Source organism: Crocodylus porosus, unplaced genomic scaffold (assembly GCF_001723895.1).
Source record: "Crocodylus porosus isolate Cpor-Errol unplaced genomic scaffold, CroPor_comp1, whole genome shotgun sequence".
Lineage (NCBI taxonomy): Eukaryota > Metazoa > Chordata > Crocodylia > Crocodylidae > Crocodylus > Crocodylus porosus.
This window is the reverse complement of record NW_017728886.1, coordinates 87,595,336-87,621,189: the sequence shown is the minus strand read 5'-3', so window position 1 is coordinate 87,621,189 and position 25,854 is coordinate 87,595,336. Positions and strand designations below refer to the sequence as shown.

Genomic DNA, 25,854 nt, shown 5'->3' with positions numbered 1-25,854 from the left:
TGTATTTGTCACCAGCACACTGCTCAAGTAAAGTCCATAATACTTCTCTGTCTTTTGGCATCCAGTCAAGGAATTGGTGGGAGCTAGGGACAAGACAGACTTGATGATGCAGCGATTTCAGCCAGGTGTATTTGTGCTATGAGACTAGCTGGAAAGCATCCCCTCAGTTGCTTCATGGCCCATTTTCTCTTGTGCTTTCTCTGACCCCATTAGGCTGAACACTGGACAGAGCAGTCTCTCCTCACTTTCATCTCAACACTTTCATACAATATCACTAAAATAAGAAAATATGCAACATGTCTGATCAAATTCATCCATGGAGGCACAAAACAAGAGTTAAAATGAACCTGCAGGTAGGAATTAGCAGCGGTCAACAATTCTTGGTTACAACGTTGACCAAAGTTTCTGCTGATTCCCAGTATTAAGCCCTCAAATAGGTGCTGTCCCAGGCGAAGTGTTTGTGTACAATATAATAATGGTCAGGCTAAGGTTGCGTCACACTGTGGCTGTTCATGCTGGTAGGTGGATCTCTGACACTCAAAAAACAGCAAGCGTTAAACTAGTAGAAACACTGACAAGAGCCTAAACATAAAAATCAGACTCCTTGCTGTTTCCTTTTCTATCCAGACTGCCTGCTGTGCCCTAATAGCATTTCTCAACATTTGGCAGGTCCCAGCTGTGATAACCAGTAGTTGGTGTTGATTTGACCATAGTACTGCTGTACAGGGCACCCCGCAGGTTTCCTCTAACTTTCAGAGGAGCAGATCTCTGGCATTACAGCTGTCATTCAAAGTCGTGGTGCCTGAGGCATAAGATGGTTCCCCCCCCCTTTCTGAATGTGCATGGCATAGCCAATAGACAAGACAAGGTTCTTTGAGCAAATCTGTTATCTTTTATTAGACCAACTAAAATTGTTGGAAAAATTCTTCTTTGCAAGCTTTCCAATACAAAAACCCTTCTTCTGACTGAGGAAGCATTTTCAGTTTTTCTGTGCTCCTCCTGGATGGGACAGAACAGAACAGAATAGAAGCCAGAGGCCAGTATACAAGAATGCCAGTCAGTGAAAATGCAAATTGAGGCAGTCAGTGGGTGAGAAACAGGGGGGAGGGGAATATAGACCTGATGATAAGATGTAGCTGGTAAATAGTAGAGAGGTTATCTGGGGTATCAGATGTTGGGCAGGTTATAATGTACCATAAATACAATGTCTATATTTAGTCCATGACTTTTTGTATCCAGTAGGTTGATGGAGTGAAGTTCGTAGGCTCGTCTGCAAAAGGTGTTTTTTAATTTCCCTTTGAGGATTAGAGCTGAGAGATTGGAGAGAGAGTGATTGTCTTATAAGAAATGTACCCTCATAGCTAATTGGGTATTCTTGTCTTTGATAGATTTTTGGTGTGCATTCATTCTGGTATGCAGTTGTTTGGCTTCTCCTACATATTTTCCATCGGGGCATTTAGTGCACTGGATGAGCTATGCTGCATTTCTGGAGGTGCAGGTGTAAGATCCAGGAATGCTGATGGTTCTGTTGTGGGGCATAGTTATTGTGGGGGTGGGAGAGATGTGTTGGCAGGTTTTACATTTCTTGTCATGGCATGACCCGGATCTGTTCAGTGTGTTTTGGGCTATAGGAAGTTTGCTTGTGGTGGTGAGGTTGGTGAGGTTAAGTGCTTGTTTAAAGGCTAAGATGGAGAAGTTCTTCTGGTGAAGAAGAGGTTCTTCTGGGAAGATATCTTGAAGAATTGGGTGGTCTTCTATTATGGATTGCAGTTGTTTGAGGATTTTCCATATAGGTTCCAGGGATGGATGATATGTCATAATTAGTGGTATGCGATTCATGGGGATTTTCTTTCTGTACTGTAGCAATTCTTCACGTGGTATCCAGGTGGCTCTTTCAAAAATGCAACGTATCTCTCTGGTGGAGTGTCCTTGTTGAGTGAAAGCCCTTTTGAAACTTGTGAGGTGACAATCACAGGTGTTCTCAGTAAAAATGTGGTGGTATTGGAAAGCTTGGCTGTATATTACAGCTTTCTTGGTGTGTTTAGGGTGATTGCTGGTTCTGTGCAAAAAACATAAGTTGGTCCATGGGTTTCTTGTATGTAGTGGTTTGTATTTTACCATTCTGAATAGGGATCACTTGTCTCTAAAAAGGAAATGTTGGTGCTGGAGTAGTCTGATGATTATTGAATTTCTCATGGAAATCAGTCAGAGATTGCAGATTTTCATTCCAAATGATGAAGATGTCATCAATATATCTTAAGTATAGCAAGGGTTTCATGGTGCAGTCCTTGAGGAATTCTTCTTCCAGGTGGCTTATAAAAAGGTTGACATATTATGGGGCCATTTTGGTGCCCATAGCTGTACCCATGGTCTGGAGGAAGTGTTGGTTATCAAAAGTGAAGAGGTTGTGTGTGAGGATGAAGTGTATAAATCCAGTAATATCTTTAGGTCTGTACTCTGAGTTGTAATCTTGCTCTCACAGATACGTAAAGCAGGCTTGGATGCCATCCTGGTGTGGCATGTCGGTATATAAGCTGGTAATGTCCATGATGGCTAGGAGGGGTGTTGCTGAGACGGTGGTTTATGTTTTTAAGTTTTTGTAGAAAGTCTGTTGTGTCTTGGACAAAACTCACTCTTTGGATAACAAGCGACTTTAGGATTGATTTGATGAAACCTGATATTGCCTCAGTTAGGGTTCCATGCTTGGATATGATAGGTCTGCCAGGGTTCCCTTGTCTATGAATTTCAGGGAACATGTAAAAATTTCCTGGATTAGACAGTGGGTGGATCAAGGTTCTGTAGGGTTTTTTTGTAGTTCAGATGGAAATGATTTGATAATAGTTTTGAGCTTTAAGGCAAAAAGGGGAGCATGATCTTCCCCTATTTTTTTTTGTAGTAGGTGGTGTAGAAGAGAGATGGCTTCTTTTATATAGTCTTCACAGTTAAGGATGACTAAAGCTCCTCCTTTATCTGCTGGTTTTATTACTATTTGGTGGTTGGATCTTAGAGATTCTATGGCCCTTCTCGCTGAGAGGGAGAGGTTGTTATGGTGGCATGTGTTGTTAATTATTTCATTGTTCACTCTTCCCCTGAAGCAGTCAATATATTGTTCAAGCTTATAATTTTGTCCACTGTGAGGTGTCCAATCTGTGTCCAATCTGATAGGGTGTTTTTGGGAGGGGTGATCTTTTCCTCAATGTTGTCAAAGGATGAAGCATTGTTGGAAGATCAACCAATAAATCATGGTTTAAGTGTAACATCTGTCAGGGGCCTTCAGCTGTTATGTAGGTCTTTGTGAGTGCTGCTGGGAACTATTGGGGATATCAGAGGTACCTGCATTTAACCTACCTGTGGAACTTGGGTTTTTCCTCTTGACATACCCTCTTTTATTGGTTAGATTGTCCCCTTTTGCTGCTTTTGCCTCCCTGTGTAAAAATATATGCTCTTTTATAACACCTACAGAATGACTCATCAGCACAAGTGTAAGCGACTCAGCTGGGGAAAAAAATAATTTAGTTGCAATCTGCAAGCACTTGCCCTTAAGGGTTGGTATTTATAATACAAGAAAGTATAACAACTCAGTCTTCTCAAGTCCTGTGACCATTGGGTATGATACTCTGCTTTCCAAAATATATCTTCTTCCTGTGTGTCTTCCTCTGTGTTCCAAGACCATGCAAAACTGGATGACAAGTCTGAATTTAACCATTATTTCAATAAGGCCAAGATGTTCTTCTTCATCTTGTCACAACAAGATGGACTACTTTGATATATGTGCCCCTTTTCTGACCATCTTGTACCAGAAAAATAGATTGCATTTCTGTATGACTCACTGCAGGGTTTTGTCAAATGTAACTAATGAATAAGATAAAAATCTCAAATCCTATCCAGGCTTTTTCTAGGGAAATAAATGATCCCCTCATCCAAAATAAATGAACTCTTGAAACTAAAGTTTTGTGGATGGTGATTAGATAATTGATTGTTAGTCCAATAAGAGATAGTTGATGATAGACTTGTAGACCATTCTTTATTTTGTGAAATTACTAATGAAAGAAAGGTAGCAAATATTTGAGGGGGAAAAAATGACCTGATGTTTTCCTTTCTTCTTTTTCTTCTAGCTGGGGCTAAATGCTGCTCTAAGAAAAGCAAGAAGGATTGTCAGGAATTCTGAAGTCCTGGTAAGACATAAGTGGCAAAAAGTTTTTTATATAATGATTGTATTTTACCAGGGTTGAAGAGTTTATTTTGCTTAATTTTAAGCCCATTTGAACATTATAGATTTAAAATGCTGACATACTTTATTGACTGTGCATGCTGCTTAAATGAGACTGGAGAAGAGATGTTGCAAAGAGAATATCCACTGTAAAAACAGATGGAAAGTGGAGTAGAGTGAAAAATACAGAGGGACCATAGGAGAAAATTTAAAAAAATAGAAGTTGAGACAGTGATTTTACCAGTACTATAAAAGAAAAAAAATACTAGAATCTAGATCTTAAAATGGTTAAAAGGTGCAGGAGGCAAAAGATCTCATCTTTTCATGTATGATAATGGAGTGCCAAACTCCTCATTGTAGCTTAACTCCTTAAAATCTAGCATAAGGACCATTTATCAAGAAAAGCATTCAGAAAATTTAATAATGGGAAATGAGCTCAGGTTTAGGAATAGAAGCCTCCTGATCATAATTATTTTAAGACTAGCAGTTTTGAACTCTCAAACTCAGTGTCCACACCCAAATCCCCTAAATCCTCTACTAACTGTTTATTGCAGCTCTTCTCTATAAAACTCTGTATCTGTTTAAATAGAATCCTATTTTGCTGCACCTCCTCACACAAGTAACTTCAGGGCATGCCTATGTCACTTCCACAACACTCCTGAGAGCCCTGCTGAGAAGCATGTCTTGCCCACCCACTCCTGCTCTGCATCTGCCAAACCTGGCAATGAGGTGGTGAAGCTGCCTGGGGGCGCTCCCCCACCTCTCCTGCATGCCAGAAATCTGAGGAGCAGTGGCAGAGATGCCCTCAATTTTGGGTTTGATGCACACAAGAGTAGAAGTAGTTGGATGTGGTATGCTTCTTGGCAGCTCCCTCCAGATTGTTGCAGAAGCAGAGTAAACCCATCTCATTGAACTTAACGGCTAGGGAAAGGCATTATACATAAACCGATATAAGTGATCAGAAATCATTTAAAATCTGTAACGCAACAGAAGTTCAGTGCACTGAAACCACTTTCAAAATGAAACCAGTTTAAGATAAACCTAGATGGATGTAGTATCAGACTGAATTGGTTTAGGTTAAATTGATTTACTGAACTTCTGTTCCAGATCCCCTCCAGATTCAAGTTAACTCACAGTCTCCCAGCATCCTACCTCCCCCACAAACCACAGCCCCTCACAGGGTGGGCAGGCTAATCTTGGCCCAAGCTGTCTGCTCCAGCCCAGCAGAGAGGAATACTAGAGTGCCCTCTGGCTTCTGGCCTGGGCCACTGTGGGCATGTGGCTGCATTTTCAGAATCAAAAGTTAATGTCTGTTCTCTTGCTTATTGGTTCAATCTACCCAGGTTAGACTAACCTGTGAAGACTGAATCGAAACAAAGCGTTGGGCTTTTTGATATCTGTACTTAGCCAACAGGGCTGATCAAGTGATTAAGCAAAAAAACATCGTAGGGAGTGTGTATAAAAAGGCAGACCTGAGTCTGCAGTGCCTACATAGTAGTAGACATTTTATAGAAATTGGGAAAGGTACAGAGAATTTAAGTTTAAACACTGCTTTTAATAAAGGCAGAATAGGGACAAGAGGGGAGAACAAGAATTAATCGTAAGAGGATAGAAACATTTGTCTATCTGTGTAGGCCTCTTGTTGATCAAGACCAAGGGTAGGTGGGTAAGATGATTTGGGCAGCAGCTCACGCAAGCAAGACTTTGTAAATAAGCAGGAGGTAGCAGTGCAACCATGTCCAAAATCACTATAGAAGCTGCATTATACACAGCGTTAAATGCTCTGTCTCCACTGGCCTTAGTAGTACTCTGTGCACACGAATGAACTGAGGGCACAGTATGACCCTAATGCTAGGTATGAATCCAGGCACTAAGCATCAAACACCATCAATGCTGTAGGACCTGGACCATGGCTTCAATAGCCATATGTCAGGCCTGTTTGCTACAGATCCTGTTTACATTGTTGACTGGAGCACAAGCTTTTTCCTATTTCTCCGGTGTGACACATTCCTGTCCTGTGCTCTTCCTTCTCCCATCCCAGGTTTTTAAACCATTTTTAGTCTTGTGTTACTGCTGATTGCCTCCTGTTTCTCAGCTTCACTCTTCTTCCTCACCCAGAGTCACTCTAGCATCTCCTGAATACTTGGATCTATTGCAAGTAGAAAGACCTGAACCAAATACCTGCATCCAAACACCATTGTAGTTTGGTCTTCTGAAATTCAAACAAGGATCTGGGCCAGAGGTGCCAAGTACATGGGGGCCCCAAGGGCCCTGTCTGCCCTCGGAAGGAGGGCTGTCACCTGAAATGCATAAAAATTCCCACCTGTCCATCATCTTAGGGATGATGTCATGTCCCCCTTCTCCTTCCCACCCCCCTCCCTGCGTGCAGCAAAGATAAAAGTTGATGCCTATGATCTGGGCCCAAATTTTACACATTACTCTTTTATTTATTATGGGCTCAATGAATGCAAATGCCTGTCTCTAACCTATAAAAGAGCAGGGAAAAGGGGAAACATTTTAGCTTGTTGCCTGACTTTATGTTATGAGTTGGCTCAGCCACTTGTTAAGTTTGCTTCCAGTTGTCTTCAGGCATTTGATTCCAGAGCAAATGGTTTTGCTGTTTACAAATAAATTATTGATATTTTTTCTTCTTGAATCCTCACTGCTCACAGCTATGAAAATTGAGAAGCCTAATTAGCCTTTGGGCTAATGCCAAACTGGGATGCCAAGGAAATAAACAATACACTGTAAATAAGGGCTCAGCTCATGGAGAGCAGCAACAGCAGGATCATGCTTTCTGGTGAATACATGTTAGTGATAGTCAGATATTTCTTTCACAACTGCATTCAGTTTCCTTTTTTCCCATCATTTGATTAATTTAAAATTTACATACGTTAATATCTGCAGTTAGTGACTTGACTCAAATCATGACTATTACATTTAGCCCACCGTCAGGTATAACATGGAGGTAACATACATATCAGTATACATTCGGTTTTGAGGAGCATTCCTTCTCCCCCTGCCCTTGCCAATTCTTGATGGCTGGGGAGATTAGGTGGACTATACCCCTTAATGAGATTCTGCCTGTTTTTCCTTGCATGCTTCTTCCACTTCTCAAGCTGAAATGGTGACCATCAGGGCTTCCAACTGCTATTAGTGTGGTGTACAGGCCAGTGTTTCCTCTAAGTGAAGGGTCTACAGTTATGTCTGACCTTTATGTGTACCCTATACCCCAATTTGCCCCTTGTCCAAAATGAGGGAGATGAGTCAGGCTGTTTATCTAAATAGTGGTTATCCCAGCGAATAATGACCACAGGTCATTTGAAAATGGACTGCTACACCATAGAAAATCAAATTGAATTAAAATAAATGTCTTTATTACATTGGTTGGGCATTTTTCATGCTCAGTTGTAGCATGTTGCCTGAAATTACCCCTGTTATCCTTAGAGAAGCATATTTTAAAGTTTGAAATCAAATATAATTTAATTCCCAGGGTTTTAATGATTTTTTGCAATTTTTCCAAATGTAGCCACATACTTTGTCTGGTGGAGTTTCATTTGTGATTTAGAGCATCAAGAAAGCAAGAAGAAAAGAAAAAAAATCCTTCATTGGACAAAAGAGTCTGTGAGAGATTGGTAACATGCCATGCCCTGTCAAGCCTGTTTGTCTATATGGCAGCTGGTCCAGAAAACACACAAGACTGGTCAGAGGACTGTCTGACCAAACCAAATACATCTGAATAGCAAACCATACTTTTAAAAATCCATATTTTTTAAAGATGACAGGAAGAAGGGTAAATATATACCATGCAATAAATCTCCTCTACTGACCACTTCTCATCTTTTCTCTACTTGCCAAGTATGTGTGTACAAATGTACTGCAAACATACAGCCAATAAAGCAGAGCCAGTGCTTCAGGCTTTCAAGAGAGGGGGATATTAAGTAGAATCATTGTTTCAAGATTCTAAAATAGCTCTGCAGCCACTATGGGAATACTCTGCTGGAGGATGGGAAGTGGTGGTCTATTTACAAGACTAATCCACTGATCTAAAATTTGACTGATGGGATGTATCTGTGGTTTATTCTCGCATCTGCAGATTCAGGCAAGTTGGCCTCAACTTGCCTGTTTTCACTGCAGCCTCCTGAACAGTTCATGCAACCAGAGCCAGTTTACTTGAGCTTGAAGGTAGTCTAAGCAGTGCCTATGTGCATGTATCAAGACAGGCACGTTAACAGCTATTACAGTATCAAGGACTCCAAAGTACTGCCACTTGTCAAGAAACTCAGGCACATCTAGATAAAAAAGAAAGTAGATGCAAGATGACCATGTCTAATAAGGGATGATAAGCTTCTTGCATTTGCTCATACACATCACATGTGGGTATTTTATCAAAGCAAATATGAATAAGTATTAAGGAATGATTTGGGGTTTTATTTATTTATTTGTTTATTTTTAAGTAGAAGGCAGGGTTGTTTAAAACTATTAACATATTTGCTAAAATGGCATATTTTAGCAAATGTAGGATATTAATAGACGTAGGCATTATTAGAAAATGTGAACACCTCTAAAACTTTTACTTTATTTTAAGGTGGAGCAAATATGCTCATTAACACTAAGTCATCCTTGGACAATGGCAGTGAAAATGTGCCTTCTTGTAAAGGGCTTTGAGGTTTAATGGGAGCCACACATCATATAGCCTTCGGGGCTAGATTGTATAGCCCTGTGTAAAAATTCCCTTGTGCCTGTGAGCATGCAGTCTCTTTCCTTTAGGTCACTCACATGGTGCTGTGGATGGAAGCAGAGGGAGTGGAGCTATTTCTTGGCACATAGAAGGAAGCTATTTTTGCATTCTCCATGCAGGTATTGTAGTGGCAGCTGGCCTTTACTCAGGCTATGCAGGGAAAAAGGCAAATTTTGCACATATACATTATTTGACCCATATGTCCTCATCAAAGCCATTACCACAGCAGCCTCTGCCCAACTATTGCATATGTGAGATCTTAGAAGTTAATGTAGTTTGAAGCTTTTTCAAATGCCTGACCCAAAAAAGGAGAGAAGAATTAATGATCCTGAGATGGGGAGAGCATAAAATCAGCAGAATTAAGTCGTTATAATTTTAAAAGGTGGATTTCAACCGGTTTAAGGAGATAGTAGGTTTTGTGCCATGGAAAGACAGACTGAAGGATAAAGGTGTCCAGGAAGGCTGGAAACTTCTAAAGGGCATGGTATTGGAAGCCCAACAAGAAGCTGTTCTGACACAATAGAAGCACAAGAAGAATGGTAAGAGACTAATATGGCTATACCAGGAACGTCTGGGATGCCTCAAATGCAGAAGGAAGGCATACAGGCAATGGAAAAATGGACAGGTTACTAAGGAAATATACCAGGAAATAGCAAGAACTTACAGAGAAAAAATCAGGAGGGCAAAAGTAAAAAATGAGCTGCACCTGGTAAGTCGTCAAGAAGAGTTTCTAAAAGTATGTTGGCCAGAAAAGAAAGACCAAGGAAACTGTGGGTCCACTGTTAAACAGCCAGGGTGAACTCTTAACAGAAAATGCAAAGAAGGCAGCACTGCTCAATAGCACCTTTGCCTCATTCTTCACAAAAAAATGAAGCTGCAACCAGACACCTAATAAGGATTGTTTGATAAAGGAAGAGGACAAACTGAGGTATGAAATAACAAAATAAGCATTCAGAGAGCTTTTGATGGGTATAAATGAATTCAGGTCAACAGGGCCTGGTGAACTTCATCCTAGGGTACTGAAGGAATTGGCAGAGGAGATCTCAGAGTCCTTGACAATACTGTTTATGAAATTGGGTATACAGATGAGGTATCAGAGGACTGGAAAGTGACCAATGTGGTGTTCCTCTTTAAAGAAGGTAAAAAGGCGAACCCAGGAAACTATATACTGGTCAGCTTCACCTCAATACCCAAGAGGTTACTGGAGCATATTATAAGGAAGTCTGTTTGCAAGTATGTAGATGATGAAAGGCTGATCACAAGCAGCCAGCATGAATTTAAAAAGAACAAATTGCACCAAACAAACTTGTCTCCTTCAACAAAGTAACTACTTGGGTGGATGAAGGGAATACAGTGGATATAGCACACTGGACTTCGGCAAGGCTTTTGACAAAGACCCACATGACCTTATAAACAAATTGGAGATAGGGTGAACTAAATTAAAATACTATGAGTTGGATCAATATCTGTAGGCAAAAAGTAAGTATAGATGGATCCAAACCAGAATGGCACGAAGTTTAGAGTGGAGTTCCACAGGGATCTGTCCTGGGCCCAGTGCTGTTCAATTAATCTATTCATGATTTAGATGCTGGCACTGAAAGCTTCTTGAGCAGTTTTAAAGATGACATGAAACTGGGAGAAACTGCCAATGCACTGAAGAACAGGAACACAATTCAGAAAGACCATGACAGGTTGGTAAGCTGGGCAGGAGCCAACAGAGTGAAGTTCAGTGCTGATAGATGCAAGGTGCTGCACCTCAGAAAGAATCATCAAAAGCACAAATACAAAATGGGTGACACCTGTCTTGATGACAGCACTGTGGAGAAGGATCTAGAAGTCTCAGTGGATCACAGACTCAGAGTAAATCTACAGTATGACACAGCTGCACAAAAGACAAATGCAGTTTTTAAGCATTAGGTGCAAGCATTAATAGAAGCATTAGGTACAAGATACAGGAGGTGATAGAGCCTCTTCAGTCAGCACTGGTTAGGTCTCATCTAGAGCATTGTATGCAGTCTTGGGCTCTAAATTTTAAATAATACTTGGAGAAGTTAAAGCAGGTCCGGAGGCAGGGTTAAACCAGTTGCTATATTTGGGATCCAAACAGAATTTTAACCCACGGTCAGATTGGAGCAGACTGAGGGATATGGCCCTCTTCCTTGGATCTCTCAAGTGCATCTCTTGTGGCAACAACACATTGACCATTGTTGTTCCACTGCTTTACCTGTGGCAGATTAGGATGTTATACCTTGTGGTTGTGTCAGGGTTGGCTGTGTAGTTTTACTACTAAGTTAGACAATGGGTGGGTATAAGATGGTGTGGATAGGGATGATGCTGCCTCTGGCAGGGGATTGGACTAGATGACCTCTGAAAGTCCCTTCCAGCCCTACTTTTCTATGATCCAAAGAGTTTTTATTCTACTTACAGCTAAGTTTAGACTTAAATTTGCCTGTGAGTAGAATAAAAGCAGTATTTATTTATTTATTTGTTTATTTGAAACACTGGATTGCCTATTCAGAATAGCTTTGGATCAGATTGTGTTAACTTCAAAGGCTTTCCACACCGCAGAACATCCTGACTTAGGCTAATGTTGAAAAGCTGACAGCTTGAGTGAAGGTGCCACAAGTCTTAAGCCGTTAAAAATCTTGACTTGAAGGGGGAAATCATTTTAAAAGTAGAATATGTTTTTGCAAAGACTTATTATTAAAACTTAACACAACATATTCATATCTCTAGAACAGTTCAGAATAATTGAGTGTACTAACTTGTGGGACGGAACTGAGTCTTTGTCCACTTCATTATTACTACTTCAATAGCAAGTGAGAGAGTACGTCACAGCACCCTGTTCATTATACATTATTTATACATGGGGTTTCAAACTTCTTCAGCCCTACAGACTAGATGAGTGGCGTGGAGCTGATCTGCATGCTGGATTGGGCCCATGAACCTCTTCCTCCTTCCTTGCCACAGCATACCTGATCTAGTGGTTGCTCCAACCAGTCTGGACCTGTACTGCATGCAGCACAGATCCCAGAGTAGCAGCTGTGCTGTACATGGTGGTCACTAGGGCTGTGCAAAGCTTCAGTCCCTGATTCGATCTGAAGGAGATTTGGCCCAATTTGGTGGCTGAATCTCTGAATCCAAATAGAATCAAAGGACCCTTTAATCTCTCTGAATTGAACTGGAACCCTCTGAATCAATTCAGAGAGATTCGGAAAGATTCAGCGATTCGGACATAGACACGGCTTTAAATGTTTTTTCTATATACCTCTAGATAGCCGGCGGTTTGTGAATGCTGCAATGCTGGGGCTCATGGAGTCTCCCACAGGAGTGCAGGGGGCTCCCCAGCACGCTCAGCAGCAGTTCCGGTAGTGGGCCAGAAGTACTTCTGGTCCAGTTCCAGGTCTGCCAGGGAGCGGAAGTGAACTGGAAGTACTTCCGGTTCAGTCCCGAGTTCTCCGCCAAGCACATGGAGCATCCCCTGCCCCCCCGCACGCCTGTGGGACACTCCATCAGCCCCAGCATTGCAGCATTCACAACCCACGCTGGTACCTCAAGGTATGTAGAAAAAACGTTTAAAACTGTGTCTGTGTCCGAATTGCTGATTCTCTGAATCAGCATCTAATCTTCAGGTTTGGATTCAGCCAAATTGAATTAGGGACAGTGATCTGAATCAACAAATCGAATCACTGTCCCTGGTTCTGAATCTGAATCAAATAGAGCCCACTTCACACACCTCTAGTGGTCACTCCAGCTGGACTGTGTCATACAGGGCCCATTCCAGCAGCTCTGAGATCTGTGCCACATGCAGCACAGGTCCAAGTTCAGCTGGAGCAGCCCCCAGATCAGGGATGCTGCTGGAGGGGAAAGAAGAGGGGAAGGGGTCCTCTGGGTCAAATCTGGGTGCATGCCATGTCCCATGTGGGTCTTATCAGACCCAGCGGCAGCACTGGAGCCTGGATGATGGGATTCTTGGGGCCAGATGGGGGTGCTCTGGGAGCCAGATCCAGCCCACAGGCCATATGTTTAACATTTGTGATTTACACATATCACAGTATGGTGTGGTATGTACTATGGCCTGGACAATCCTTTATTTTACCCAGTCCCCATCAAGCTGCATCCTTGGCACAGTAGAATAAATGTATTTCTACCCTACTGTAGCTTGAGATCTGGTTTGAGAGGATCCTGAAAGCTTATGAAAGGGACTTGTGTCCTCTACAGGCATTTGTACTTGCCAGGTTTTTTGCCCTTTCTTGCACTACACCAATGTGACTGTTTATACAAGCAGGTTTTCCGGATGCTTTAAGAGCCTTTCTGGTGCATTAAAGTAAAACTCCTCAGACGTAATTTAGTTTGGCTCACCACGAATTAAAGCATCGCATCCATAAATTCGTTGCATGCAAATACAAAGACACTAAAAGATGTATAATGAACTTCTTTGTCCACCATATGGCACTTTCACTTTTTTGTAGTTCACCCCTTGGAATTGGTTGTACTTTCGAATTGCTGACACTTTTTTTTTTTCTTGTATCATGTGCCAGCTCCCTGCTTCCACAGCTCTGTAGCAGGGCACAGGGCAGGAGACCCTGGGCTGGGGGGTGGGGGAGGGAAGCAGCACTGGACCGCCCCACTGTCCTGTGGCACTGTCTGGAGACTGGACTTAATTTGTTCAAAAACCTAGTACATGCAAACACTGATATGATGCTCTAAAGCTTACTTCATTCAAAAACGTAGTATGTGGAAACACTGATGCAATGTTCTGAAATACACAACTTTAAATTTTATAAACCTATTTAATTTAATGAGGATTAAGCCCAGTGGTGTGTACAGGCACCGTAAGTGCTTCAGAGATCAAATTCTAGAGCTGTGATTAAAGAGGGGTAGGATTGGTTGATTTTGGTTGTGTATTCACCAGTCAGACTCCCTCAACAAGGGGATAAGCATCCTCTCCACTGTTAACTCTTGCGTCCTTTTTCCTTTTTCAGGCATGGGCTGCCCTGGGAAAAACATAGCTCTCTGTCACCACCAACACTTGCTTCCCCTGCTACTTCTCTTAATCCAGATCATCAGTCCTAGCCAGGTTTTTACCACCTTTAACTCCCTCCTCTGGCCACTGGCCCTCCACACAGAGGTTGTCTATGATTTCTTCCATGCAAAAATGGACAATATACCTTACAATTCTCTCTTCTGCTCCTACAACACCCTAACTATCTTCCTTTGTGATGACTCAAACCTTAGCCATATTTTGCTTGAAATTTCATCTGCTCTTGACCTCTGTCCTTTCTCAGTTCTCCCCTTACCTCTAATTGGCCCTTCATCATGTCCTCTCAAGGGGAATTCCATAAGTCCTTGGTCCCCTTCTTTTCTTCATATATTCCTTATCACTAGGTAATGTCATTCACAATCACAAATTTTACTACCATCCTTATTCTGGTTTCCCTTTCTTTTCCAGACTATTTTCTATCCAAACTAAACTCAATTTTATACTCTTGACATCTCCTTGGGACAAATACTTGCCCCCGCTTAGCACGCTGAGCCAGCCTCCACTTGCTGAATTTTTAAACCACCACCTTTATTACTTACTTTCCCACACACTTCTACAAATTGTAAACAGGGCACATATAAAACCTTGCTGTGGGATTCCAGCTAAAAAAATCCCACTAAAAATTAAGGGAAGTATCCTGCACATATCCAGTCCCATAAATCAACCCCTGATTGAGCCTGATACGTATTACTTGCTCACTCAAAACTGTGACTGAGCATGCAGGGTCCAGCCTCTATGGTCAGTGAGAAAATCCAGAATTCCTAGTGCATATTTTCTCTGGTCTTGTGCAAGACACAGTAAACAGTAGGAAAGACCATGTTTTACAAGTGAAGAATCCTGGTAATGATAGGGATATTCCCCAGGGAAATCTTTATCTCTTTTAATTTTATGAATCTATGATCATTTGCAGCCCTTGAGTTGAATTCTTTGTCAAGTTTAAATTTTGTCCTTAGCTATATAACATCTTTAATCAAGTCTATGGGGCTTTCAAATGTTATGGGGAAGCAAGTATGTGATGTACTTTTCATTTCACTGACATTAATTACCATGAGAAGGGAGAAAGAATTTGACCTATCTGAACTAAAGCACTGTTTTCTTTCCACAGAAAAGTATAACTGTTTTTTCAAGTGTATGTAAACTTCCCCCACTGGTTAAGCTGTGTGAGAAGATTAAATAGTAAGTCTGATATTTCCAATCCTTAATAATATATGGCACACTTGTTTCTTTCCGATGACTGAAGAAATAATCTTTAGAATAAAAAGGGCTTTGTCCTTCTCCTTTTGACAAAAATACTGTTTTCCTTCAGAAACAATATTGTAAAAGGAGAATAGGGTGCATTTGACGTTTGAAAGAAAGATGGCGGAAGTGATTTCTAACATGTTTTAATACCAAAATGCAGTGATATTGAGAGGGGGCACACATACGCTGCCCTAAAGTAGTGGCGTTCAACCACTCCCCATCCAAGCTTGCCATGTTCCTGAGCCAGAAACACTTTGGCTCTCAGATTTAACATATCCATCTTGGTCACTCATTCAATTATGGTGTCTTCCCCCCCCCCGAGAAAGACTCACTCACCTTTAGTCACAGGATATAATAGCTAGATACCCTTTCTGGCATGTGAATACAGTTAGGCTAAAATATCATTTGCAGAGCAAAAGGTAAATTCCTAGATTTTTAAGAAACATGTAAGGCCGGGGCAAGGAAAAGACTCAGTTACACAGACCTTACAGCCAGAGTCCCAGAAAAGGATCTAGGGCAACTGAACAGCACTGCTAGACAACAGAGTATATCTGTCAATGTAGGGAGTTTATGGGCTGGAGGTTATCTAGTACGCAAAGGGAAACATTTGTGGCATTTTTAGACTAACCTGATTTTCCAGCACAAATTGTGTAGCCACACATTCCACTCTTATAAGTAAACCCCAAATATCAGAATTGGAAGTTGGGTAAATTTCTGTAGGAAATTTCTTGAGAGTCTATCAAATCCAGTAAGCCAAGGCAAAAGAAATCTGAAAATGCGAGTATACTCGGTGATTGAACCCTGTGGGCTAAATGGCTGTAACAGAAGCCAAAACGTATATGTGCACACTGGCGGATACATGTTAAATCAACTATGTTCAACTCTTTTTTGATTTCTTTCTTTCTTTTTAAAGAGCCTCAGATTTTTTTCCCCTTTTTGAGCCTGTTCTGGGTCTGTGCCAGTTCCTTACAACTGAGACTAGTCACAGAGACTGAACTAGCACAAAGCAGGAAGTTCATCGAAAGTACTGAGTGCAGAGAAAAGCAGCATTACAAGTAGAAATTGAAATACTTGGTTTTTCAGTTCTGGATGATAAAATAACCTAAAACCACCTCTGCTAGTAGCACAGGCCTGTCTTTTTGACCCAGATTTAGTCTCAGAGGGCCAAGAGCTTGGAGAATCTCTGAAGGTCACATGCTTAACCTGCTAAAGGAAGGGCACCAGGCATGCTATTCCAAGAACACCATCTGCTAAGCAGTACATGAGAGTTGATCTGTTTTCCCTAGACCACAGGGAGGGGAGATGTAATGATGATTGCATATGATTTTCAGGAAAGTGGAAGTGTGTGGGGAAGGGGAGAAGAGGAACAATGCTGAAGCATATGTGACAGTAACATTGAGAAAGACTCTGTGCCAACTCTGCATTACTGCAATCTAAAAGGAAATTCTCATGACATTCCCCCTTAATCATGGAAGGGGAAGAAGGAAAGCTCACTTGATGGCAAACTGAACCAGCTAGGCAAATGCCACATTGATTCATTTGAGAGCCATTTTCGTGTCTACTATCAGGTATACATCTTAAGATCCAACAGCTGGAAGCTGAAGTCAGTAAAATTCAAACTGGAAATAAAATATAACTGTTAAGCAGTGAAGGTAATCCGCCTGATGACTGAGGATTAAATTCTCTGCCACTTGGAGAATTTAAATAAAGATTAGCAACCTTGCTAAAAAAATATGCTTGAGTTCAACCAGAAATCAGTGGGCTAGGTTCAGGAATCAGAGAGTGAAATTCAGTTGCCCATGTTATAGATAAGATAGTATCACATGATCATGATGGCCTCTTCTGTCCTTAAAATCCGAGGCACTATAAACTGCACCTTTAAGGTAAGAAGCAGTGCTGACGTACACTCCTTGAGGCTCCTGTGAAGTAAGTGGGTTTGCACAGGGTGTAAGATGAAGCTAAATTGGGCCTTTGATTGGATGGAGGTCTTTCTCTGCTATTAACAAAATTAGGAACTCAGGCTAAAACTGAGTAACTTTTCAAACACTGGTCTCTGTAGCATGCCTGCAAATTCTGCATGTGTGGCCCTTTGTGGAAAACCCATATTTGTCTTAGAAAATGGGCATTTGCTGAAGCAAAACAGGTCAGTGAACTGGATAGATGTAAACTGAAATGAATGTCATGGAAAATGTTCTTTCTTCCATACCAAACAAGTGTACAGGGAGAGATTTGTCACAAGGATACAAGAGAAAATGTTTGCCCTCTATTTTTTTAATGAAGAAAAAAGTTCCCTTCTGTTTTCCATGTTCCTTGGTTTATCCTTGCGGTCCCATTCTGCCATTCGTTCACGTATATACTGGAAGTTGACTTTGACGAATACTTCCAATGGAGAAAACTGCAAGATCAGTGTACTGTCCTCCTTTCATGGTTCTGAAATTATTAGGCTAATCTTACCACAGATATGACTTGGTAACTTGTTTTAGAGGCATAGGCTCAGATACTTCAGATATACCTTTAATAACCTCACCTCCAGAACTATGTGTAGAAGAACGGATATCAGAATTTGGTCCTCCACAGAGATTCAATAAACAGAAATGCAAATGCCCATCTCTGAACACCAGGTTAGAAATTAATATTCTATCAGCAATCAGTTTATATATACTGAATTCTTTACTGTGTTTTTGTTTCTGGGGGGAAAAAAATCCTTCTCTATTTTTTTTTTTTACAGTGTCATAAAAAATCAGTTGCCATTCGAAGATTTTGATGGAGATAAATTTAGTGTTTTCCCAGTAAGTAAAGATTCTCCTTTTGGTGTTATAATCCCTTGATAGCAAAAATCTCTTTAAAGTTCCTTCTATCTTCTGCAGACCTTATTCATTCATACAAAACTTGGCATAGAAATAGAATGAAAGGGGTTTTGATTATAAAAGATCATTTTCTTCTGGGAGGGGAGGTAGATTTATTCATTTTTACCATTTTTGGAGATTTAGGCTTAAAGCTGCTTTGTCTCCAGAATCAGATTGCTCTGCTGCTGAATAGTATGTTTATTGAATTAATAAAAGGTAAAGCATGTGAAAAAAATTAAAATTGCCAGCTTGTCTTATTCTCTCATCAAAATAAGCATAGTGTCATTTATTAGAGCTTAGTGAACGAAATTCATTTACCAGGCTTTATTCCTGCACCTTAGGTTTGATTCTCATTTTAGATATTTGAAATTAAAAGAGAAAGAGTAACAACAGGTTTTGCCTTCTATTTGTCCTTCTCTTGGCTTTAGACATTGAGGGGATATCACTGGAGAGGCAGAGACTGTAATGAAGGAAATGCAACAGTGTATCCTGGTAGACGGTAAATCTTTCAATACCTTTTTACAATATCAACTCTGAGAACAAAATTTTACTATTTTGGCTAAGTCCTTGAAATATATGCAGTGTTAATAATTAACTCAAATGACCCTATTAGGCAGGGAGAGGAGGAAATGTGCAAGCTACTGTACAAATTTGCTCTCTGCTTATTCCACATTCACTAGAAGCTGGATATACTTATGTGTAACCCAAGATGTACCCCCTACCCTTTCAAAACCCCTGGGGCAAATCATTACCAGCTAGCCCATCACCTCTGCTTATGCAGCTTTTTGAATCACAAAGTGGGGTACATTAACACTTCAGTGTGAAAGGGGCACTGTATACCTTCTGCCCTTAGATCAGGGTGGGCAATTATTTTGGCTGGAGGGCCACTTAACGGGTTTTGGTGAGCTGTTGAGTGCCGCAAGGGTAGCCCCTCCCCTGGACGGGTGCCCCGCTTGGTGGTTGTGGTATATGGGATGTACCTTTAAGGGCCCAGCTGTGGGATGACCCAGTCTTTCCCCCAGTGCCCTGTGGTTTGTGGTGGTGGGTGGTTGTAGTTTCCCTGCAAGCTGTGAGCATGTGAATTGCTCAATCCTGTTCCTAATAAAGATAAAGCTGTTTACCACTCCACCAGTCTGTGCTGAACGGTGACTCGAGGACAGAACCCCAAGGGCATGGAGGTCTGAGTGAGTACCCCATCCCTGGGACCTACAGTCATGGAGTAAACACTTATGTGGTTACAGAAGTGACCTGGCTCTTGGTGGAGTCACTAGCAACCTGATTAAGGAGGTTACAGTTTTCATTCAAAGAAAAAAAATGGAGCATTTCAAACCTCCCCCAGCATTATCCTTTACTGGAAATCTTGGGGAGAATTGGAGGAGATGGGAATAGAAGCTTCCATTATACCTTACAGTCACAAAGGCTGAGGAAGAGGATTATAAAATTGCAGTCATGCTTCACTACATTGGAGATAAAGCCCTAGAAATTTACAACAGCATGCAAGGGGTGTTTGCAGACCCTAGTAACAAAACCCTTGCAGAGGTGCTTGCAGCAAACTACTGCGAACCCAGAAAAAACCCTATCTTGAAAAGGTATGTGTTCAGGCAACTTAGATACAACGAGGCTGCAGGCATAGATGATTTTGTTACAGAGCTTAGAAGCAGAGCACAGCATTGTGAATTTGGACTTGCTGAGGATGTTATGTTGAGGGACGAAATTGTCTTCAGGATAACTGACTGCAAATTCAAAGAAAAGCTTCTGGAAAATCCCTCCCTCACCCTAGCACAGGTGGATATCTGCAAAGCAAAGGCTCTCACAAGTACTCCGGCTTGAGTTATATCTGCAGAAGCAAGCTTGCAGTTGAGCAAAAGCAAAGCTGCCAGAGCACTTCGCAAAAATAAAGCAAGCCATCAGTGAAGTTTGCTCCACAGGAGGGCAATCAAGCTAACAAAGGCAGACCCTCCAAAAGGTGTAGAGGCAAACACAAGCCTCAGTCCTGCCCAGCTTTTGGAGAAACTTGTTACAAATGCTGGAGAGTGAACCACTTTGCAAAACTGTGCAAATCAAAGGGAGAGGCTCCAAAGTCTGGATCTTCTTAAAATATATCTGGATGTTTTTGAAGATTGGGGCCAATTTCCTACATCAGCCCAACAGTACCACCAGTTCTGCATGTGTGTAGAAAAATTCCCTATGCAACCCTAGGCAATTTGAAGCCTGCCCTGGAAATGCTGCAAGCTATGGGAGTCATTACAAAGGTGCCTAAGTCCACCCCCAATAGCCTTGTGATCACACAAAAGAAGGATGGTTCACTACAGCTTTGCCAAGACCCACCAGACTTCAACAAGGCAGTGCTGAGGCAGCACTTTTTGTTCCCACTGTAGAAGATATGCAGAAAAGCTTGTCAGGTAAGAAGCTGTTCACCATTCTTGGTGAAAAGGACAGCTACTGGCAACTCAAATTGGACAAGGAATCAGCATAGCAGTGTACCTTTAACACCCCATGGGGTGTTTCCCTTTGGTGTTAAGTTGGCTAGCAAAGTATTCCAGCAGAAAAATTATGAGTGCTTTGGTGACATTCCAGGACTCCACATAATCGCGGATGACATGCTCATTGCAGTGGCTACCAAAGAGGAGCATGACACTATCCTTAAACAAGTCCTGGAGAGAGCACATCTGAAAGCTGTAAAGTTTAATAAGGACAAAATACAGCTTTTAGTTGACAGCATTTGGTATATGGGCCATATCTTCTCAAAAGATGGTGTCAAACCAGACAATGACAAAATGGAAACCATCAACACGACAAAAAGGCCTTCAGAGACTCCTCCAAACCATCCAGTACTTGGCGCAATACATTCCACGAGTCAAGTCTGATGGCCCCACTGAGAGTGCTTCTTAGGAATGATGTGATCTGGCAATGGGGACCCGAGCATCAGGCAGCCCTGGATAAACTCAAGCAAACCATCACAATGGCACCTGTGCTCAGGTACTTCAACCCAGCAGAGTAGCTGGAAATCCAAGCTGATGCATCAAAAGACTGCTTAGAAGCATGTCTGTTTCAGCAGAATCAGCCAATCACATATGCTTCAAGGGCTCTAATACAATCCAAGAGAAATTATGTGCAGATTGAAAAAGAACTTCTGGCAATTGTCTTCTCCATGACAAAGTTCCACCCATATTTGCATGGCACCCATGTACGGGTCCAGTCAGACCACAAACCCCTGGAAGCAATTTTTGCGAAGCCCATAGGACAGGCTCAGGCATGGCTACAGAAGACACTGCTGCAGCTCCAAAAATATGACATCCAGATTCACCCTACCAAAGGCAAAGACATACTAGTGGCTGATTCGCTTTCTAGAGCCACAACACTCACTCCTCTGCCTGAACATGATCTTTTCCACTCAGAAAAGGTACATTCCATATACCACAGTGGTCACCATCTTGGGACAGGAAATCCAGTCCCTAACCCCTGACCTTTGCCACCTGAAGTCCCTCCTCTTACCCCCCTTTCTGGTGGGGGAGAGGAGAGGGGGAGGTTGCCATCTTGGAATCAGAAACCAACAAATCATACACCAAAAAATAAAACATCTACTATAACATATTTTAATTTTATTTTAAAAAATATTTTGTTCTGATTCATATTGGTTTGCATAGTGTATATAGAGGCAATTGAATAATAGCTCAAAATACAGTCTTATTCCTGTATATTGTGTAGGAGGGTAGTAAGGGAGTGTGTGGTTGGGAAGTGGGTGGGTGTGTGGGTATGGTGGGGGAGGGTAGGTGGTCCATGTGCAGGTGTGCGGGGGTGTGGATCTGGGGTGTGTGATTGGGGTGGGAGTTATGTGGAGGGTTGTGTATGGATTTGGTGGGTGTGGGAGTGTGTGTGGGTGCTGTGGGAGCATGTGGGGGTATGGTGGGGTGAAGGGGTGGGAGTGTGTGGGGGGCTGTGGGTGTGCGTGGAGATATGGTGGGGTGTGTGAGGTATGGGAGTATGTGGGTGTGTCTGAGGGTATGGGTGTATGTGGGAGCGGTGGGGTGGGTCCTCAGAGTCTCTGGAGTATGTAAGTCCCTAGAGCTTCATGTGGTGGTAGGGAGTGAGGCCAGCACAACTTGGTCCCATAGTGCACAGCTCCTGCACCCCCACCCAAGTCTCTGGCCACAGGTGGCGGCAGCAAGTGCAACCAGCCCTTCCAGCCCCATAGAACCCATTTCTGCACTCCTGCCTGAATCTCAGGCTGCATGTGGCTACAGCAAGTGTGGCCAACCCCACCCAGCCCCATACTACTCCCACCCAAGTCCCCAGCTGTATGTGGCAGCAGTGAGCAGGACCGGCATGCATTTCCACACTCCTGCCTGATTCCCTGGCTGCATATAGAGGCAGTGAGTGGGACCACCTGACCCCATAGCATGCATTTCTGCTCTCCTGCCTGATTCCCCAGCCACACATGCTGGCAGCAAGTAGGACCAGCCAATCCAGCCCCATAGTGCACATTTGTGCCCAGAAACCTAAGTTTCTGGGCACACATGATGGCAGCAAGCAGGGCCAGCCACACCCAGCCAAATAGCACACTTTTCCATGCTCCCACCCAATTCCTTACCTGAATTTCCAGTCTCTAAGGAAGGAGAGCTGGGGGACAGCCATGGGGCAGCCAGGCAAAAGCCTGTGCCATGCAGAGGGTTCTTGTCTCTAGTTTTCCCTACCTTAGAGCTGGAGGCAGGTCAGGCAAGGCTGGGGTGGGGGTTGGTTGATTAACCACCACAGCTGCACCTCTTGCATGGAGGCGCTGGCTTTCAGAGGGGCCATGAGGGCCAGGATACTTCTTTTGGTTTACAGAGGGGCCTTGTGAGCCGAATGAAATCACCTGGCAGGCTGGATCTGACCCGCAGGCCCTATTCTGCCTGCCCCTGCCTTATGTGAACTCATTAGTTCCCACTAAAATTGGTGTAGCTGTACAAGAAGACCTAAAGGCAAAAATAAATCCATGGAAAGAGGAAAAGGTACAACCATAAATATCTTATGGATTTTTGTGGATACAGCAGCCAACCCAAATATACAGTTCCTACCAATGTTTGTGGGAGTTCTGAGCAGAAGTGACTGGTTAGATAAAGGGCTATATCCTGATCTTGTTAACACTGGTGAAAATTCAAGATAAATGATATATTCCCCAAATGAGGTACTGCATTTCCTTGAATCCAAGATGAGTTTCTTTCCCTCATTCAGCATGCGGAGGGAAGGGAATTCCTTCATCTTGGATTTAAGTATAAGGTGGGCAGAGAGCAGATGGATGCTGCAGCTCTGGCTCTGGCTCTGGCCCCAAGAAGCTGCTCCCCCTCCTCCATACACACACACTGTTAGCTGTGGCTCCCAGCTCTGGCTCCTGGGGCACACAGCACATGGAGGCTCTGTCTCCTGTCTGGCCAATCAACAGCATTGCAGTTCCAGCCCTAGGACGCTGCCACAGGACCAGGTAGGGGTCTTGTTTCCATGTGCTCCATGCCATGGAAGGGAATGGAGCCAGAGCCGTGTTTGGTAGTAAGGGAAGGGGGCAGAGGTTGTGGGGAGCAGGTGGTGGGGACAAATTTAAGAAGACTCTGATAATTAGATTCTGTACCTGTAAAATTATAATGAATTTATAAATTTTCCATGCATACTATTTAATTATTGAGGGTCATCTTAAATTTGAAGTCATCTTGGATTCAGGCAGATACAGTAAATAATTCCTGGTAACATCACTGAGACTTACATGCATGGAATCATCAGCGAACACACCTGATTATAAGTGTGAATAAGGTCCCCTCAGCCTCTTACTTTACTGCATAATATAAAATATATAAAATAATTTCAAGAAAAGTTTCCACTGACATGCTTTTGTATAGAGGTGTTAATGGCATGTTAGAATGTTTAAAATGGAATGCGTCGAATGTTTCAAAAACCGGCTTCTAAACTAGGTTAGTAACCAAGATTCGGCATAATTATATCCCTTTGTGCCACAAAATGCAACCGTGCAGAGGTTATCAGCTTTACAGCAGTAAGTAATAGGGGAAGCTTTAGATAGGACCCAAATATAAAAAGAGCTTGACCTAATTCACTTCCTGCTGGGCTGGTCCAGTTTTCTTTGAGGTCACTAAAAAGCTCTCACGGATGTCAAGGGGCCTTGGATCAGGTCCTCATTTATTTGAATAAGATCTGAACTCCTAATGAACTAGAAGATAAAGGTCCCAGATAATATTAGTGGTAGCTGAGACCATGAATCTTGATAAAGGTTTATCAGCTTTTAACATTGGGTTCTAGACATCAGTAAAATCTGAAATTTCTAGTTATTCCATTAAAATACTTTATTTTCATGATAATTTGATGAACCCCAGTGGACACAAGGATCTGATATTATGTTCTTATAGACCCAAATAGCTGGTTTTCTTGAGAACTCCCCAAAATGTTTCCCCTTAACCCTATTTTATTCTTTTTGTAATGTCATCTCTCTTTCTGCAACTCTCTATTTTAGCCCACATAACTGGGATGTGGAAAGTGACACTAACTGTAATGGCATATGGGTAAGCAACTGAAGTTAAATATTGAAATTTCTTTCCACTTTTTCCCTCTTCTCTATTAGAATTAATCTGCAAGTATTATATTAACCTAGTTTTCTAACTGGATTAGACTGCTCTCATTTATTTGTGATAGCCAAAGTAATCCCACTCAAGTAATTCCAGTTACTTTTGGATTAGAATAATACTTTTTGGGACTAAAATGTACAAATATATTACAAATTATGGCTCTGAAAGACTAAAACTGTGAATGTGTATTTTCTGGTTTTGTGTCTTTGCTTTTTCTTCATTTTCCCCCTCCAAAGCCTCAGTTATCTTGTGAAAGCATGTTAGTGAAATGTCTGAAATGGATTCATGAATGTTATCATAATGCTTCCATAAGCATAGCTTAAAAACATCTGCATGTTAAAATTCCTCCTTATATTTATGGCAACACTTGAAAGTTCCCAGATGACATACTGTTCAGATTAACTCTGGATTTGACATCAAACTTTAGTGACACAGCAAGAATTTTAATCTTCTTTGGGACCCCTGTCAAAAATAAAGAGAATTAACAGATCCTCTCTCCACCCCCAAAAAAAGTTATGCGAAAGTTAAATATGTAAATACATTTCCAGTGACATTAGATTAGCTTTATAATTATATAATAATTCCTGAATGAAAATATGCAAAAGTGATTAAATTCTTGGTATCTGCTTTGTGTTGTCACTTTATGAGTCTCAAAATGCTCTTTTTTTCTTCTAACAGGGTGTAGATCCAAAAGATGGAATTCCATATGAGCATAAATTCTGTAAAGGTAAATCATTATATAAGACATGCTGTATACAATATTTATTTATAATGTATTTTATAAATATTTTGATACAAGCTGTCATGGTCATTGCAAACCTTGAGAAAAGATGGCAGATTTCACAGCTTCTTTATACTGGCAAAAATGGCAAATTCATTTCTTTAATGTGAGAATAAGTGAGGGGAAATTCGGAGTCTACATCCCTAGCAGACAGTAACTCTCAGTCATATGATCTATGGGTGCAGTGATTGTTGTGTTCTCTTTGTATCACAATAAACATTGGGACATTTTAAAACAGCATATTATATGAATAATACTCTGGGGGCAGAGCGGGGGGTATGCTGATTTTGCAGGAAATTGCAGCCAATGCAATATTTCCTGGCGATAGCAGAAAATGCCATTTTTTGTGATTTCCACAACAAGTTATATTATATAACCTATCTAT

The 25,854-nt window shown here is 41.8% G+C and overlaps 1 protein-coding gene across 2 annotated transcripts in view; it reads left to right on the top strand.

Annotated features, from left to right (window-relative positions):
* AOAH (acyloxyacyl hydrolase) overlaps nt 1-25,854 on the top strand; it is a 158,505-nt gene that overhangs the window by 50,192 nt on the left and 82,459 nt on the right. For both annotated transcript variants that reach the window (XM_019538687.1, XM_019538695.1), the window contains exons 6-11: nt 4,116-4,175; nt 15,101-15,171; nt 17,963-18,023; nt 18,509-18,579; nt 24,577-24,625; nt 25,367-25,415. In XM_019538687.1, the coding sequence (XP_019394232.1) occupies nt 4,116-4,175; nt 15,101-15,171; nt 17,963-18,023; nt 18,509-18,579; nt 24,577-24,625; nt 25,367-25,415 (361 nt within the window). The remainder of the gene's footprint in view (nt 1-4,115; nt 4,176-15,100; nt 15,172-17,962; nt 18,024-18,508; nt 18,580-24,576; nt 24,626-25,366; nt 25,416-25,854) is intronic.